The 18,578-nt window shown below is 40.7% G+C and overlaps 1 protein-coding gene across 1 annotated transcript in view; it reads left to right on the forward strand.

The window, feature by feature from the left end:
• Positions 1-18,578, forward strand: part of celsr2 (cadherin, EGF LAG seven-pass G-type receptor 2) — a 101,780-nt gene that overhangs the window by 82,027 nt on the left and 1,175 nt on the right. The window contains exons 19-33 of the mRNA XM_036151239.1: positions 4,104-4,287; positions 5,498-5,816; positions 8,171-8,338; positions 8,419-8,542; positions 8,624-8,824; positions 9,005-9,179; positions 11,188-11,300; positions 11,488-11,570; positions 11,705-11,831; positions 11,914-12,024; positions 13,155-13,285; positions 13,368-13,453; positions 13,530-13,691; positions 15,680-15,895; positions 17,388-17,610. Of these exons, the coding sequence (XP_036007132.1) occupies positions 4,104-4,287; positions 5,498-5,816; positions 8,171-8,338; positions 8,419-8,542; positions 8,624-8,824; positions 9,005-9,179; positions 11,188-11,300; positions 11,488-11,570; positions 11,705-11,831; positions 11,914-12,024; positions 13,155-13,285; positions 13,368-13,453; positions 13,530-13,691; positions 15,680-15,895; positions 17,388-17,610 (2,423 nt within the window). The remainder of the gene's footprint in view (positions 1-4,103; positions 4,288-5,497; positions 5,817-8,170; positions 8,339-8,418; positions 8,543-8,623; positions 8,825-9,004; positions 9,180-11,187; positions 11,301-11,487; positions 11,571-11,704; positions 11,832-11,913; positions 12,025-13,154; positions 13,286-13,367; positions 13,454-13,529; positions 13,692-15,679; positions 15,896-17,387; positions 17,611-18,578) is intronic.

Genomic DNA, 18,578 nt, shown 5'->3' on the forward strand with positions numbered 1-18,578 from the left:
AATCCTCGCTCTGAAACAGAACCTGGGCAGAAGGGTTCCTCCGCTGCCCTCACTACCCCCTGCAGGGGCCTCTTGTCTGCCATTTTGCCGCACAGGCGCCAGGTTGAGATGCAGTCTGTCCGTACTCTCCCACCACAGCTGTATGAAATGTGAGGATGCTGGAAGGGAGGGATGCTTCTTTGAGTTCCTCCAGAAAGCGCCGTCTCTGCTGCGCCTCAGCTGCTCCGTGCTGCCGTCTTGACATTTTTGCAGACGCAAGAAAAAAAAAAAAAACGAAGGTGCCATTTACCAGGCAGCCTGTCTCTCCCGTCTCTTTCTCCAGGACAACCACTACCGTCCCGAGGGCAGCGACTCCTGCCTGCTGTGCGACTGCTACCCGGTCGGCTCCTTCTCCAGAGCCTGTGACAGGGAGAGCGGCCAGTGTCAGTGCAAGCCCGGCGTCATCGGCCGCCAGTGCGATCGCTGTGACAACCCGTTCGCTGAGGTTTCTGCCAACGGCTGCGAAGGTCTGAATGATACCGCTATATATCTCATAAAAGTTACGTAAATGTTTAAAAATATCTCACTCTCTCCTCTCCTCTCCTCCTCTCCTCCATTCTCTCACAGTAATCTATGACAGCTGCCCTCAGGCCATCGAGGCTGGGATATGGTGGCCCAGGACGAAGTTTGGTCTCCCTGCAGCGATTCCCTGTCCCAGGGGGAGTGTTGGTATGATGGCTTTCTGGCACCTCATCAAATTATCATAAAATAATGGCAGTACAGGAAGTCTGCCTGGAGCCGTCTCTTGGCTCAGCTCCACTGCGATGACTTTGTGTCCGCGTTCCCAGGCACAGCCATCCGGCACTGCGACGAGCACAAGGGCTGGCTTCCCCCCAACCTCTTCAACTGCACCTCCGTCACCTTCAGCAAGCTCAAAGCCTTGGTGTGTAGCTTCTGTTTACCCGAATCAAGACGCCTCATCGATGTTCATACTGTGGTAGAGAGACACGAAACGGTTACTTTTGGATGCGGGCAATGTCTGGAGCAGGGGTGTCAAACTCATCTTGGTTTAGGGGCCGCATACAGCTTAATCTGATCTCAAGAGGGCCACACGAGTAAACTCATTGCAAGATTAAATAGAACTAATAAAAGTGGACTTGTTGTTAATTTTTACATTAAATGAATTTCACTTTTACACAAGTGTATTATGAATAACCTCAGCGTTTTTAAGAAAAGTATGTGCAATTTCAACAATACTTTTACTCAGTTAAACATTTACTTGTGCATTATGCATAAGAACTGATCACAGTGATTGTACAATGTTGAAAAACATTTATTCACATTTTTTGGAACTTAAAAACACTGTCCTGCATGACAAAATACATCAAACAGATAAAAATTAAGAAATTATTTAAAATCAATTTTCCACATCTGAAGCTCATTGCTACCATCTGCTGATTAAAACACAGCGCCCCTCGTGGACAATATAGGAACTGCAGATTTTCAGTTAAACTAAGTACATTATATGTTTTTTCAATAATTATTTTTATTATTCTCTTCTTTTTATCTCCTCTTTCTTTCACCTTTTCTTTTGATCTTATTGTTCTTCCTTTCCTCTCCTACTTTCCCATTGTAGTGTCCATATCATTTGAGTAATAAAACTATTCACATTCATAAATTAAGCGGAGCACTATGGCAAAAGCAGTACTGCTCCACTTGTGAAAGTCAAATCTGATGAGCTCTTTTTGGCATTAAGACAAGTTAATTCTTATTGCCACATTGCCAGACAGGACACTGGATTAAAAAAAAAAAAATGTTTTTTTTTTTTTTATAATGATAATACATTTAGCCGTATGTTTGACACCCATGGTCTAGAGTATTCCCGTGAGAATTTAGCAGCTTTCTTTGCCCCACGCTCACCTACACATGCAGAGAAACCTTCAGGGCTCACCGCGATTGTGCATAAAGAAGGAGCGGGAGAAGTCTGCTGTTCACTGAGCAAAGTCTTAACATTTCAAGAACGTTTCCCCCTTTTTATCGCGGCAGAACCGCAAAACTCTTGAGTTTTCTACTGAGATTTTGAGTGGCAGACCAACGCAAAGTAGTGCGTTTTTTTTCTGGTAAAGTGAAAGGAAAATAGCACATTGTTTTCAGAATCATTTAAACATCAAAATCTAAGAAGCAGCATGTGCATTTGTTTTGAGGCCGACTTTTATTGGAGGAACCACCCTTTGCTGTAATTGCAGGTATGTCCCCAGCGGCTTTTTAACCATGGAAGCTGACATTTTTGCCGATTCTCATTCGAGCTCAGTCATATTTTAACGAGGAGCATCTGTGAACCCTAGGTTTTAACTATTCCCATAGTTTATAAGTCAAATTTTGGTCTCCAATTCAACACCTGAACATGCTTTGATCTAAACCAGCGGTCCTCTGGACCCCCTGTCCTGCATGTTTTATGTTTGATACCTGGGAGGTAATGCAATCATGTCAATCAGGCGTGTTAGAGCAGAGAAACATCTAAAACACGAAGAGCAGCGGGGCCAGAGGACCAGGGGTAGGAACCATTTGAGACGATTAGGGTTGTTTTCAGGCTGTAGGGTGAATGTCTGATCCAGTTGAAATTAATTTGTAATCATAATAACAACTACAAACAGGGAGATTGGTGACGTGAATGTTGGAGAGAAAAAAACTTAGGAGGGCTTTCAAAGTTAATGCCTAAATGCATGATCAGCGCACATGCTTCTGTAGTTTGTGGACCTGGTCTGCAAAGCAACAAAGACGTGAGAAATTATCCCATGTTCAGCCTGTTACATCTGTCCTACATTAAAAATGGTTTCCTCTGAACAGCAGCGCTAGAGTCTGTTAATCTGGAATAATATGGAGAAGTTCTGCAGACTTTGATGAGCTCCTCCTAACAAATCTTCCTCTGGAAAACTTGCTATGATCATATGGGTCAGTTTCTTCTGTAAAGTCAGACCTTTTTGAGGTTTTTAGGGGTTTGCATCAAACAAATGCAACACGTGAAAGGGGCGCACACTGCAAAAACAAAACTAAAAATAAGTAAAATGTTCTCAAAATAAGTGTATTTTTCCTTGATTTGAGCAGGTAAATAAGATGATCTGCCAATAGAATAAGATTTTTGCACTTAAAATAGGAAGAATTCATCTCCGTCATCTTATTTCAAGTGCAGGATGTCTAATTATCTTATTTTAGGGGTAAAAATACTCATTCCATTGGCAGATAATATTATTTACTAGCTCAAATCTAGGGCAAAAACACTAATTTTAGGAACATTTTACTTATTTTTAGATCCGTTTTTGCTCCTATTCTAACAGCAGTTTATAGTTCTGCATTACACTCTCCACTGTTGCATTTAATTCATTGTATTTTATGTGTTTCCTCGTTTTAATTCCTCTTCTGTTGTCTTTGTTAATTTTCCTTCCTATAGCTGGGTTTTGAATTAGTTTAGTGTTTTATCAAGATTTCAGTTTCTCCTCTTATCTCAACTATTCTCAAACCCATATAGAGAAGTTGTTTTGGAAGCAAAGAGTAACACATTGACGAATACTGATTTATTGTTAATTTTGGGGGCGGAGGGCCAAATAGACACCCTGAGGTACAGCTCCAGTCAGAAGTTTACATACACCCATCGGGGACGTGAATGTCGTATTATTGTCGTATTATTTGGAAGGACTAGTAATGGCGCCCGTTCCTGTAAATATTCCTGTGAATTTCTCTCCTCCAGTCAGAAAAGCTGTACCACAACACATCGCTCCTTGATCCTGGCCAGGTCCAGCAGACGGCCGCCCTGCTGGCCAACGCCACCGCGCACACAGAGACGTTCTACGGCAGCGACGTGAAGGTGGCGTACCGCCTCACCCGCATCCTGCTGCAGCACGAGATCAGCCAGCAGGGCTTCAACCTCACGGCTACGCAGGACGTCCACTTCACCGAGGTTAGCGGCGGCCTGACAAATCTCACACTTGCTCAGAAAGTCTGTGAAGCACAACACGAAGCCAGGAGGCAGACATGCAGCAGTAATCAGCCCCGCGTTGTAGGCCTGCAGGGAATTCACAAAGCTTTATATGTCGCTGTGGTTCTGAAGTGCGACTGCTTTCTGACAGAACCTGATCACGGTGGGCAGCGCCATCCTGGCTCCTGACACAAAGACCCACTGGGAGCTGATCCAGCAGACGGAGGGCGGCTCGGCGGCGCTGCTGCGACGCTACGAGGAATACGCAAACACGCTGGCTCAGAACATGAGGAAGACCTACCTGAGCCCCTTCACCATCGTCACACCCAACATCGGTAAACGTCTCAATGACGTCCATTTACACCTTAACCTGCTGTTAAAATATGAACTGAAACGCTTATTTTGTATATTTTAGTTTTCATATTATTATAGATTTTACTACAGCTACTAATAGTGATAATAATGCTAATAATAATAATAATAATATTATTATTATTGTTATTATTATTGTTGTTGTTATTAAACAGTGATAAAAAAGAAGCCCATTCACTACTATTCTATATATATTTCAATAGCTTCTCAACATTTTATTTTGCATTCACTACTACTACTACTACTACTACTACTACTAATAATAATAATAATAATAATAATAATAATAATAATAATAATAATATTATATGAATGTTATTTTATATTGTTATAAATATGATCAAATATAATTTATAACAGTCATCTGTCATCAAACTATAAACAGATTTTTTTTGTTAAAAAAACAGGGGGGCCAAAACTCAAATGTTTTGGAAAATTAAAACACACCCCAAAAAACATATATACTGCATGCACACAATCAGAAAACCTTTAAATTTGGGGGTAAACAGAGAGAAATTTCCTTTTACCATGTCTGCAAAAAAAAAAAAAAAATCACCTTTAAAATTGAATAATTACAATTACAAAATGAATAATAATATGAGCTCAAACTAACATGTTTGTTAGTTTGTTAAGCATTTGGCTATTTCACTCAGTACATTTTTTTTAAATCAGAGGAGATTTTTCTTCTTTTTTTTGTATAATTACTCATTGAAAATAAGAACACATTTAAAATATATTTCCCTGTTGATAATTTACATTAACTCCAGAAGTCCAGGAAAAAGAAATCTGAGCAAAGCTTCAAGAAGTGATATTTATACCTCATGACCTGTTGCAATTGTTTTCTATACCATAGTTTAGGTTTTAATACTGGTTGTCTCAGTACAAAAATGCAATAAATTACTTGTAAAGGACCCACGTCTTTATATCTGTTTCCCCTTGTCTTTGTGTTATTGTCAGACTCGACTATTTCCTAGGATGAAGTTCAAATGTTTAGTTCATATCAGGGCAGCGGAAATGCAGTATATGTATTAAAAAAATATCAGATTTGGTTCTAAAATAGATGAATTCATCTATTATAGAACCAAATCTGACATATTTTCCTAAATCTCTCGTTAGTGTCTAGACGGAAGTTGAGCTCTTTGACATTTCCTCGTCTTTTGTCCGTTTCTGCAGTCATCTCCGTGGACCGGCTGAAAAAGATGAACTTTGCCGGAGCCAAACTGCCGCGGTACCAGTCCCTGAGGGGGCCGCGCCCCACAGACCAGGAGACGGCCGTCACCCTCCCCGACTCGGTCTTCCAACCACCCCTGGACAGCAAGGGCCACAGACATCTGGACGTTTTCCCCGAGTCCTCGCAGCGGAACCACTCGGCTAGCAGGAAGCGACGGCACCCGGACGACGGCGAGCCGGACGCCGTGGCCAGCGTTATCATCTTCCACAGCCTGGCCTCGCTTCTGCCCGAGAGCTACGACCCAGACAAGAGGAGCCTGCGGTGAGACGAAGCAGACTGCAGAAACCTTTTAAAGTTTATTACTATAAATATGTAATGTCGGTGCAGAGGAGAAAATGGAGAAGGGGTACATTATGAATGTGAAGCATACAAAATCTGAATGAAGCAACCTTCATTTATTGTCTGAAAAGAAGTGGGATTTTAAATGAGGGTCTGCAGTTTTATTCAGATGTTTACATCCAGTCATCATGAAGACGCATGCTGTGATAATTAGGGGTTTGTAATATTCTTTAGAAGAGAAACCCTGTTTCTGTTGGCATCAATGACGGGTTAGTCGACCTGGCCTAATTGGTCAGATTCATCTGAACTGGTTTCCTCACATGAGTTTTCCTTTTTAGGCAAAGTTCACAAATATACTAAGGAGCTTGGGGCTTTGGGAACCAAATTCTTGAAGCCTTATTTTAGCCATCATTACCCAACCCAGAACTGATCACTGATCGGTTGAGAAACACAACTGTGTCCTAACATCAACCCTACCCTGGTTGCAGGAGTAGATGGAGAGCTTAGAGGTTGTTCTCTTTCTCCACTTTGTGCATTGCGTCATTTCCACCGTCATGCTGCACAACAATCCCGCAGCATGATGCTGCCTCCACCGTGCTCGTCGGACGGTGCTGCGTTGCCACGAGTGTCGCAGACGTTCCTCTCGTCGTTGCTGAGGTTTTTGCCTTCGTATTCAGGCAAAAAGAAATTACCAGCTCCACTGACCCACTGCAGCCAATGAGAAGTTAATGTTTAAAGACATTTTAGAGGCTTCAGCGCCACTCGTTGGGGGATTTAGGGCACTGCATGTGTGCATTGCTGCAGTATTTGTTCCAGAATGTGTCTCCTGTTTTTGGGTCACGCTTAAATGATTATTCAATCACATTTTAAATCAATTAAAGGTGGCTTACGGAAATGCCTTTTTTTTCATTTGATAGTAAAAGGCTATTCACACCAATCTGGCCCAGTGAGAAAGCATAACAGCCCACCTTGTTTAATCATTAATTAACTGTCATTATTTTCTGGTTGAAATTCACAAGCTAAAATCTGCCTTTAAGGCCACATCTGTAGGATCAAGTGGAACCTGCATGACAACATGAAGTAGGCCAAAAGGTCTAATAAAAAACAACCCAACATGCACTGATCTAAAGATATTCAAGAGCAGATGAGGAACAAAGTCACTGACATCCATCAGTCTGGAAATGTGTATGAAGGGAACAAAAAATAGGTGAAATTTTCTTGAAATTAGTACATTTGTCTTTAATTTGAGCAGGTAAATAAGATTATCTGCCAATGGAATAAGTATTTTGACCCCTAAAATAAGGTAATTAGATACACTGCACTTTAAATAAGATGATGGAGATGAATTGTTCCTGTTTTAAGTGCAAAAATCCTGTTCAATTGGCAGATCATCTTATTTACCTGCTCATATCAAGGACAAATACACTCATTTTAAGAACATTTTGCTTGTTTTTAGTTCTATTTTCCAATATAGGAATTTGGGACTCCAGCAAACTAGAATTAGAGCATTTTTTTTCCACAAGTAGGAATAATATGAACCAGAGGTGAACCTTTCCAGCCATGACTACTGAAGACTCTCCCAGCAGGTCAGAAGAGAACCCAGAACATCACATAAAGCACAGCAGGCCATGAGAGAGTGATTAGTATAAAGGCCCATCCCTCATCTGCCAAAAAACATCTAGACATCTTCTGGGATAATATTTTGTCCGTTGCATCTGGTACAGACATGGTGATGGTCTGAGGCTATTCTCCTTCTTCAGGATCTGGACGACTGCAGTAATGTAAAAGATCCCTGAAACCTGATCTTCGCTTCAACAAAATTCCTCCGTAGCGTTGGAAAAGACTGATTGTGTCATTAGGTTTAGGCATTTACCTTTTCTATGTAGGACCAGGTTGAGTGGGGTAGCTTTTTTTCTGGTAATAAGTGAAATCATCATTTGAAAAAAAACATTTGAGCTTTTTGCTGCCGGGTTTTGTTTGTTATTTGAATTAGTTTGATGTCCTGAAACGTTTGACTGTGACAAAAAAAAAGCAAAAACAGAAGCAACCTGTGTATTTGAGCTTGGGTGATTATTTTAACCCATGTTTGAAAGGAGATTACAGTTTGTGAACCAAACGCTTGCAGTGTTTTATAACCACTGGACGCTGGAAAAAGACCAGCTTTAAATAAGTTATTAAAAGTAAAACTCCATTAAAGTTAGATGTTTTTTGCTGTAATTTTGCATCTTCAGGAGCAAGAGACACAAACGTGACGTAAGAATGTTGCAGCATGTTTTATTTGTAGACAGGAAGACTCTTCCTCCTGGTGAAGGTATCGTTTTTGTTGTTGGTGACAGCGTGCCGAAGCGTCCGGTCATCAACACGCCGGTGGTCAGCATCACGGTGCACGACAACGACGAGCTGCTGCAGCACACGCTGGACAAGCCCATCACCGTGCAGTTCCGCCTGGTCACCACCGAGGAGCGCTCCAAACCCATCTGCGTCTTCTGGAACCACACCATACTGTGAGTGTGCTGGACACCGGCAGGGCTGGCAGGACGGGCCGACGGCGCGTTGCTCTCATGTCGTCTGGTTCTGTTTTCAGAGCCGGAAGCGGCGGCTGGTCCTCCAAAGGCTGCGAGGTGGTCTTCAGGAACAGCAGCCACATCAGCTGCCAGTGCTATCACATGACCAGCTTCGCTGTCCTCATGGACGTCTCCAGGAGGGAGGTGAGTCTCCGCAGGACTGTCCGCATAACTCCAGCAGCACGGTGGCAGCTCTGTCCTAATAAATCCCCGTGTTTGCACCAGAACGGAGAGATCCTGCCCATCAAGATCCTGACGTGGAGCACGGCCGGTGTGACGCTGGGCTTCCTCTTCCTCACCTCGCTCTTCCTCCTGTCCCTGAGAGCCATGCAGTGCAACAAGACCAGCATAATCAACAACGGAGCCACCGCTCTCTTCCTGTCTGAGCTCATCTTCATCCTGGGCATCAACCAGGCTGACAACCCGGTGAGCCACTCACACCTCGTCCTCCTCACTCAGGAAGTTTTTCTCTGAATCTCGTGTCCTTCCCTCTGAGCCTTAAACCCTGCGTCCGTCCTAAACGTCTTTATGGAACAGGTGTAGGGGCTGAATGGCACAACCCTAGAAAAATGGGATTCAGCCTTAATCCGTGCTTCTCTCCTGCAGTTTCTCTGCACCGTCATCGCCATCCTGCTGCACTTCTTCTACCTCTGCTCCTTCTCCTGGCTCTTCCTGGAAGGGCTGCACATCTACCGCATGATCAGCGAAGTCCGAGACATCAACTACGGACCCATGAGGTTCTACTACCTGATCGGCTGGGGCTTCCCCGCCTTCATCACAGGTCTGGGTCCTCATGACGGCATTTAAAGGCAAATAAAGTGTCCAGCCTGGTTTTGGCTTGAACTCGAAGCAGCAACAGCAGCTGTGCCTCGGATATTTATTTGTTTGCTTTAATTTAGATAAACCAAGACAATACTTATACATTTTCTTGCCATTTATTGAGATACGAAACAAAAAGAAATACCTGATTTCAACTAACTAATCTTATCCTGTTTGTACAGGTTACAAACTGACTCACAAAGAAGGAAAAAAAAAAGTATTAAATGTAATATATAAATATAAAATTCTGAATTGGTGATTAAATAGTGAGAGTGATGAGTTACAATACTGTCATTTTGTTTGTTTTTAGTTCTTTATTGTTTCTTTTTGCCATTTATTTGTCTGGATATTCATTTTTATTATCGAGTCGTATACATTGAACATATCAGCATCGTTAATATTGACCCGTTTATGATGAATTGAACCGTTCCTTTTTCGTGATTAGACAAATTATACAGCATTGATCTTCCATTAAATTAAAAAGAAGAATATGGTTAAATTATAATGGCTTTTCATGACACATGTAGGCTTAAATATATACATACACCCAAACAAATATTTAGCTAAATGTTCCTTAGAGCTCGACCACACCCTCTTTGTAGCTCCTGCCGAACTGCTGGGGGAAATATGACCGTTAATCATGTCAGAAATGGAACAGCTTCTTTTAGTTGCTCGGTTCAGCCCATGAATTTTAAGGTCGGGACCGTTTGAGAAGACTGCTTTATCTATTCTAAAAAAAAAACAGTTTTAATGTGTTTGGGATCATAGTCCTGCTGGGAGACCCATGCTTCAGCCTTCTGGCTGTTGAGTTGAGGGGAAATCGACGTGTTGCTAGGTTGTCCTTCATGATTATTCTGTTAATGCACCAGTACCGTCAGTGCAGACAGACCCACGACATGATGCGGCCATCGCCGTGCTCGTCAGTTCAGAAAAGAGTCTCAGTTTTCTTCATGTCACTGAGACCAAATGGCTCATTCTTGACCTCATCAGACTCCAAAACTGTTCTCCAGGAGGCGTTTAGGTCGTCCATGTCAGCCGCTGCAAATTTCAGTCAAGTTTGCAGGCGTCTATTTTACAGCAGGGAACCTTTTATGGGTCGATACCCTATGGATGTGAACCTAAGGTCATTTTGGGACTATTAACAAAGTTTTCCCAACCTCTTCCAGTTCACGGCAGGCTTAAGCCAATTTCACTTCATTTGAGGGTCACTGTTAGGATCTGACCATTGAATTTGGACAGAAATTGGCTGTTTCAACAGGACAATGATAAAAAAATACAATTAATTAAACTAAAATCTCATATACCCATTATACAGTATTCCAGAAGCAAAAAGCAACTCTTGGAGCAACTCTCTAAGGGACAAATGTATAATTTTGACTGTGTATTACAGAAAAGGAACAAAAACATTAAACCTGCAACCAATTCTATAAACAAACTATTCAAATGTATCATTAAAAGCCCCTGATAATTGACATTCTTACTGTTAACTTTAAATCAGATCATTTGTAATTTTAGTTTTAAAAGTTAGCTTCTAAAAGCCAGATTTGCTGATTAGCTTTTAGCTAGAGGGCCCATAGACAGAACAACGGTTTCTTTTAAATATAACATTGCTGTACGTGTTTTTTCCTGAACAGATACATTTGAAATATAAATGCTTTTATCTGGATATTTCAACAATAAGTGTTGTGCACGCTCTGGATGAATGCAACAACTACAGAGTCAAAGTTTTAACGAACCAGGTTCATTCATGCATATTTCTAACTTTGTGATAAACAACCAGGTTTCCGCATTTTATGCACCCACCAGAACGAATACTTTTATTTACAATATTACGTATTAAGATTTTTAAAATTAATTGAAGTCAACTATCCAATAAAATTAAAAGTGCCGCAAATTTGGTTAAAAAAAAAATGTCCCTCCCCAGATAAGAGTTTAGTTGTCATTTCTGGGTTTTGTGGCGCCGTTTGCAGGGCTGGCCGTGGGATTGGACCCTGAAGGCTACGGCAACCCCGACTTCTGCTGGCTGTCCATGTACGACACGCTGATCTGGAGCTTCGCTGGACCCATCGCCCTGGCGGTGTCGGTGAGGCCCCCCGCTCATCCAAGTAGCTTCGACTCAGGAGAGGCTGACTAAATTTACTGCTACAGTAAAATAAAGAAACAAGCAGATGAGGAGTCTATCTTAGGAGTTTGCTGTTTTTATCCATATCGAATGTGTTTTTTTAGCCTGGCAGAAGATGCTTTTAGTCTGACAGGTCTTTTATCTACAGATGAACATCTTCCTGTACATCTTGTCATCCAGAGCCTCCTGCTCACTGAGGCACCACAGCATCGAGAAGAAAGAGCCCCGAGTGTGAGTGTCTCAGCACCTCACCTCCAGTACAGGCTGGGAATCATTAAATATCTCCCACAGATGATTAATGAATTAATGACAGACCAGAGGAACCTCATCTCCAGATCCTCGCTAACCTCTCCCTTCTCTTGAAGCTCGGGCCTGAAAACCGCCGGCGGCGTGCTTCTCCTGGTTTCCGTCACGTGTTTCCTGGCACTTCTCTCCGTCAACAGCGACATGATCATCTTCCACTATCTGTTTGCAGGCTTCAGCTGTGTGCAGGTGAGACGTCAGCCTCGCGCTCCCGACAGCCGGCGTTTCTGTCGCCGCGCCTTCACCTTCCTTTTTGTTTTTGCAACTCTAGGGCCCCTTTGTTTTCTTTTTCCGCATCGTCTTCAATAAGGAGGCGAGGAAGGCCATGAAATACTGCTGCAGCAGGAAGCGCCCGGATCACATGATGAAATCTAAGGCTTCGGTGAGTTCCCCGCCTTCAAACACGGAGGGAGAACCGCTCTCTGAGGATTACTTTGGATCCGCTGTTATCTCTAAATGTGATGTCAGCTCATCGTTAGCAGAATGAAATCTGAGCTTTTGTTTAATTTAGCTCTCCGTTTACCTCCTGTATCCATAACTATAATGTTTTCTTTTTGGTAGAAGTGGTTTTAGCTAAACAGCAGGCTTCCTACTCAGGCTGGGGTGTTGTTCTAGGATTTTACTGCTCTGGATAAGAATGGGAGAAAATGTAGGAATCATCCATCCGTCCCTGTAGAAATATCTGCTGTACATTTAAAGTGAACTTTTATATTTACTCATAAAAATGGTCTTAGAAACCCTGGAAATATGAGTCTCAAACAGTGAGGAATGTGGACATGGAAAATTTATTCATTCTTATAACCTTCAGATATGGATCACATCTTCTCAGGTTTTCTTTGTAAAATAATCCGAGGAGTTAAACAGAAAGCGTCAAATTTTGCCCCTATGTGTTTAAATGAGCTGTTGCTGAAATTAAATTAGCTACTAGTTGAGATGTAGAATAAGTAAGACAGCAGGTTTGTTAAGCTTACGTCCTGTAATGTTTTATGGTTCAACCATTATATCCCACCATTTTCAGCATGAAGAACCAAGAGGTCAGATTATGTGTAAATTTGTATGTATGTAAAAGATCTTTAATTTTATTTTGATTTACTGATGTCACTGAAACACACTGACATGTGCACTGCAAAAACTGATGTAAAAATAAGTAAAATGTTCTTAAAATGTGTGTTTTTGTCCTAGATTTGAGCAGTTAAATAAGATTATCTGCCAATGATATGAGTATTTTGACCCCTAAAATAAGATAATTAGACATCCTGGACTTGAAATAAGATGATGGAGATAAATTGTTCCTATTTTAAGTGCAGAAGTCTTATTCCATTGGCAGATCATCTTATTTACCTGCTGAAATCAAGGACAGATACACTCATTTTAAGAAAATATTACTTATTTTTACTTCCATTTTTGCAGAGCGGGTGCGATTCAGTCTTGTTTCTTAGTTGTTTTAAGCATTCTTTCTTCTTCTTCTTCTTCTTCTTCTTATTATTATTATTATTATTATTATTATTACAGAATTACAAATGCAACACGAACCACATGGATGGACGGTTGTACCACCTCCCCTTTGGAGACTCCAGCGTGTCTTTGAATGGCACCATGCAGAGCGGAAAGAGCCAGCAGAGCTACGTGCCGTTTGCCCTCCGGTGAGGGAGATATTTCAGAATCAGGTGTGAGATGGCGCTGCGTGAGCGCAGTAACTGTGAGCCGTGTTCTCGCTTTCTTCAGGGAGGACGGACTGAACAACAGCCAGGCTCACATCGCTCTGAACGACCAGACGTCACTCTTCCACGAAACGAAGGAGCGCCTGGCCGGTATTGCCTTAGCTCGCCCCTCTCCAGCACAGGTTCTGTCTCCGGACTTCTCCTAACCCTCCATCTGTCCGCACAGCAGATCACGACAGCGACTCGGACAGCGATCTGTCCCTGGAGGACGACCAGAGCGGATCCTACACCTCCACGCACTCCTCTGACAGCGAGGACGAGGAGGGTCCACTGCCACCAGAGGAATGCTGGGAAAACCTGGCGTCTAACGGCACTAAGAGACCCCACGGTAAAGACATCAGACTTTTACTGTAAATATGTCACTTTTCAACCTTCCTGTTTGAGTATACTTTCATTTTTTACTGGCAGAAAAAAAAAATCCACAGAAAAATACGTTTAGTAACAAAACCTCACAAAGTTGGAGCTAACAGAGAGAGGGATCTTTAACCATGTGTCCTTGCACAACCTCTCCAGGAGTCTCTCTTCTCCTCGGCATTGCTGGTAGAAACTCCACATTTTTACATTTGCAATGACAGAGAAGACTCCTATTTACAACGTATCCTAAATAACTGACCGGCATGCTGGCAGCACCTGTTGGCTGCTATAAAGACCCGGTGACCCCAACATGCTGCTCTGTACTGCCGCCAAAGTTACGTACCGTGTTCTGATGACACTAATTTCCACACCCCTGCTCCCAATATACAGCTACTATTCAGTATGGGAGTACGTTCAAAAGTTAAACACATAGTTCAAGGACATGACATGACTAGGTGTGACAGCGGCGTTATCTTGGGTCTTCCTCATGTCTTGCTTGTCACACATCCAGCTTTTTTAAACTTAAAAAAAAAAGATTGCTCTGACTGTAGAAATGGGCGATATGGGGTTAATTTTTTGTAGCCATTTCCCAACTCATCAAGATCAACACTCATCCTCCTTACCTGAATGACAAGTTCTCAAGTCAATAGGGATTTAATTTAAAATTAAAATGTGATTTATTTATTAAACAGGGACAGTACACGTAATGAACCTTTCTGTTAATGTGTCAGTATTTGCTACAAAGCTAATGTTCAACAGGTGCCCATCAACCAAGTGTATAAGGCCAGCAAATACTAAAAGTTCAAGCATTTATTAAAACACAAAAGCCGACAAACAAGTCTCAAAGTTCGTACTTTTTGTATAATATAGAAAGTCTTACAGACACTCACATACACTAGTCAAAGTTTGTGTGTGCTTTGTACTTTTTTAAGTTGTTTACCCAAGCTGAACTTTTACCTGTACATGAGTAGGATTTGATGTATTTTCTATTGCAGTTACATTTGAAATTACATCCGTTACTGAGTAAAAAAATAAAAACAACACCCCACCCAAAAAACAAACAACAATAAAGAAAAACACCAGAACAGTAGCGCTCCACCGGCTGGGTTTGAGTTATCAGAGCCCAACATGGATTCACATCAGTCAGACGTTAGTGGCACTAGAAAAAATACATAAACTATTTTAGAAAAGTTTAAAAAGCTCCTTTAATTAAGTTTGGGACCAATATCTCCTCTTTTACTTTGTGAAATGCATAAGAAGGACTAACTCCCAATCATAAAAAAGTAACTAAGTCATCAAAGTTGATCAAAGTAGCTGTACTTTTACTTGAGTACATTATTATTGTACTCTTTTTACCTCTGCTTTCTCACTTTTAAAAATATTATATTTATACCCTGGGGAAACAAGAAGTCATGAATTACTGAATAATAGTTTCTCAAGACTCTGACTCTGATCAGCATAAATTTATAAATATTTAAGTTCAATTTATATTATTTAAGGGGGGGGGGGGCATTAAGTTTGCCCAAGTGATTTTGTAAATAGAACAAGAATTATTATTTGTTTAGTTATGAATGTACTTCAATTAGAGGTTGGATTTTTCTAAATGTTCAGCGTAAGGTTATGTTATTGAAATTAAAGATTAGTTACCCATCTTTACCTGAGGCGCCAGACACCACGGAAGATGCCGGACCATGAATTGGTGGCTAACAAGATAATATCACGTTCTAGCACAAGCTTCCTGAACTAAACCAGAAATTGATGCATGTTATTAGAAATATATTTACAGAAATCAGTCAGCAGAACAGTTTTTGACATTTCTTGAACACAGACAGAAAATTGTATGACATTTTAAAATTGATTAATTGTTTAGAAACACATTAGTTGAGCATTTTTGTCTTCCTTTGCTTTTTATTTCTTTGCCAGAGGAACTCTGAACTATATTTTTGTCCTTGTACTCTTCAGACAACAGTTTAGGTAAGCTGCTCTGGCCGTTGGATTACACAGCAGCCGTGGGTGACAGCGAGCTCACAGGTGGAGACGGATCCAAGACGGACAGCCCTGAGTCGGCCCATCCAGCCCTGGGCCGTAACACGCGCTCATTACCAGATGACAGGTCCCAGGACTGCATGACGGTACTGCTGCCTGTCTTTCCCAACCTCAGCACCCACCCTCACAGAGGTAAGCCCTGACAATTACACAGAGTAGACCCCTCTGTGTGAAGGATGAGAATAAATCAAATCATAGCTCTACACAGAGATCACAGACAGCTTCTTGTTCTGTGCAGTGACAAAAGTGAAATAAATAAATCATCAAATAATGGTGTATATGTGGCAGTAGAATAAAGGTAAATTAAAAGGAAATTAGTAATAGAGACATTTAAAAACATAAATTACCTAATCATTTACATGTCAAAAATGTACTAAATATGTCCTTAAATAATTAAATGTGGCAAGTATTTGTTAAAGTCAGCATAGTCAGCATTTATTCATTAACTTGCTGTTTTGATTATGCTACACGTCAATATATAAAAAGTTAAATAAGTGTTGAACTTTGTGATCCTTAAAATTAAAGTAGGAATACATAAATCAGCAAATCAGCAATATTTATTGTTTAAATGTTACCATATATTTCGGACCATAAGTGGTATATATTATAAGGAGCATTTAATATTCTCCCCAAGTGTGTAAAATCACTCTGCCCCTCCGCGTACACAGTTCTCTCCTGAGAGGGAGAGCTAGTCGTGGCTGCACTACGCTGCCCTGTTTCTAACATAAGGCCAAAATAAACTTAACTTTTATATTAAATTAACTTACTAGGTTTATTGTTGCTGGCGCGTACTCCGGGCATGGGCTGCCTTACATGAATGCACTTTTAGTTTATACATTACAGTCAGGCAGTGTTGTAGACAGCTCAGGGATCCGATCATGTAGTGACACAGTGTACCGTAATGCTCAGAATATCCATTGAGAGGAGCGGCTTTGTTGCTAACCAAAGTCATACATACAGAATTTTAGAGCGCATTTTAACACATAAAATCGGTCAGTAAGCACAAATTTAATCATATGTAAGACATACCGGATTATAAGGCAAACCATACATTTTTAGGAAAATTTAAGGATTTTAAGGGTGCCTTATATTCCGAAAAATATGGTAAAGTAATTCTCAAGAACATCATCTTATGTGTAAAAAAAACAATTGATTATTTGTTAAAAGAATGCATTATCTTGAATGTATTTTATTTGTGTTGTTTATAAACCAGTTTTTAGATATTTCTGTGTTAAATAAAACTGTAAACACATCCATTACATAAAAAAATTAACAAATATTAATTTATTTGAATACATTTTTAAATTACAATTTAAAAATATTGACATATTCTAAATGTTGACTATTGATTCAAATAGTTGTAATTATCTAATATGAATTTATGTTTTTTAAAAATCGCCTCTAAAAATATAATTATTATTATTAAGAATTATTATTCTATTTATTTTTACACAGCTAGCCTTCAATGCAAGTGAGCATGAAATAATTATACTGTAATATTGGTTCATTTTCAAGTTATGTGTTTTACTTAAATTGAATAATGGCAGATTAAAGTAATAATATAGTGAGTTTATTAACTGAATTGTGACACTTTGGGGCTCCCGTACTTTTGATCTTTGTCCAGGGATCCTGAAGAAGAAGCAGCTTTCTCCCATCGTGGAGAGGAACAGTCTCCATCATGTCCACGGCGAACCCCATGAAGGAACCCCTGGCACGCCGTCTCCGCAGGGATCCTCCTCCAGCGAGGCCCGAGCCGGGCCGCCTAAACCCGGTTTACCGGAGCGGCTCAACGGAGTGGCCCTCAGCATCAAGGCGGGAACGGTGGACGGCGACTCGTCAGGATCAGAGTGAGTGTCAGCAGGGACCGATTCAGATATGAACTGTTGTGAGAAAACACAGAGAGGACTTCATGAGACACGCTGGTGCCGTCTCCTGTCTGTCAGTGTCTCCCCCTGTGGCTCAATCATTAAACGTGTCCTTCAGCTGTCTGTGTCAAATTTACAGTTTGTCCCGCTGTCCTCCGTGGCTGTTGTTTCCATTGATCACGTCCACGTGTAGCTTTGTTGTGCTAGAGACCACATCACCTACCCTACTGTAAAATATAAAACTTAGTTACTATAATCCATAAAAAACGAAACTGGAGTTTAAAACAATTCATGACAGAAAGTGACTTCACCAGCTGCTTAGTTCCTCTTTAATAATGAAACTTTTATTCTTTATAGTTACTGTTTATGCTGCACACAGATATTGACCTCTTCAGTGTTCAGTTTTATCTAAATTCATCACAAAAAAAAAGGCATTAAATGAAATGCACAGACAAATGTTGTAGAACTGATATAAAAAAAAATAATGACTATGGAGGACTGAAGGGAAGAGGGAATGTGCAGGATCTGTGTGCAGATTGATGTCCAAGCCTCTCTTCCTCCCCTTCCTTCTGATTGACCGATAGCAGAGGAGCCGACCCAACGTGATAAGGCAGAAATGCATAAGGAAAAGCAAAATAGCTGACAGAAATATGTGGGGGAAAAATAAAATAAATAAAGTACTTGGAAATAAAAAGGTTTTTGGGGAGAATAATGTAAGAAAATTCAAGGGGGAAATTAAAGAGAGACAAATGCAAATAAAGGTAAAACTGAAATAAAAACCCAGTAAAATTAAAATCAAATGCTTGAATAAATAATGTGTTGGAAATGATGAGGTAAAAAATGTGATCAATTAAATTCTAAAACGTTTGATAATGTAAATAATGGGATATTTTAAATAAAGACATAATAATAAATAGAAAATGATCTTTTTGTAAATTATTTGGCACATT

Source organism: Fundulus heteroclitus, chromosome 20, assembly GCF_011125445.2.
Source record: "Fundulus heteroclitus isolate FHET01 chromosome 20, MU-UCD_Fhet_4.1, whole genome shotgun sequence".
Classification (NCBI taxonomy): domain Eukaryota; kingdom Metazoa; phylum Chordata; class Actinopteri; order Cyprinodontiformes; family Fundulidae; genus Fundulus; species Fundulus heteroclitus.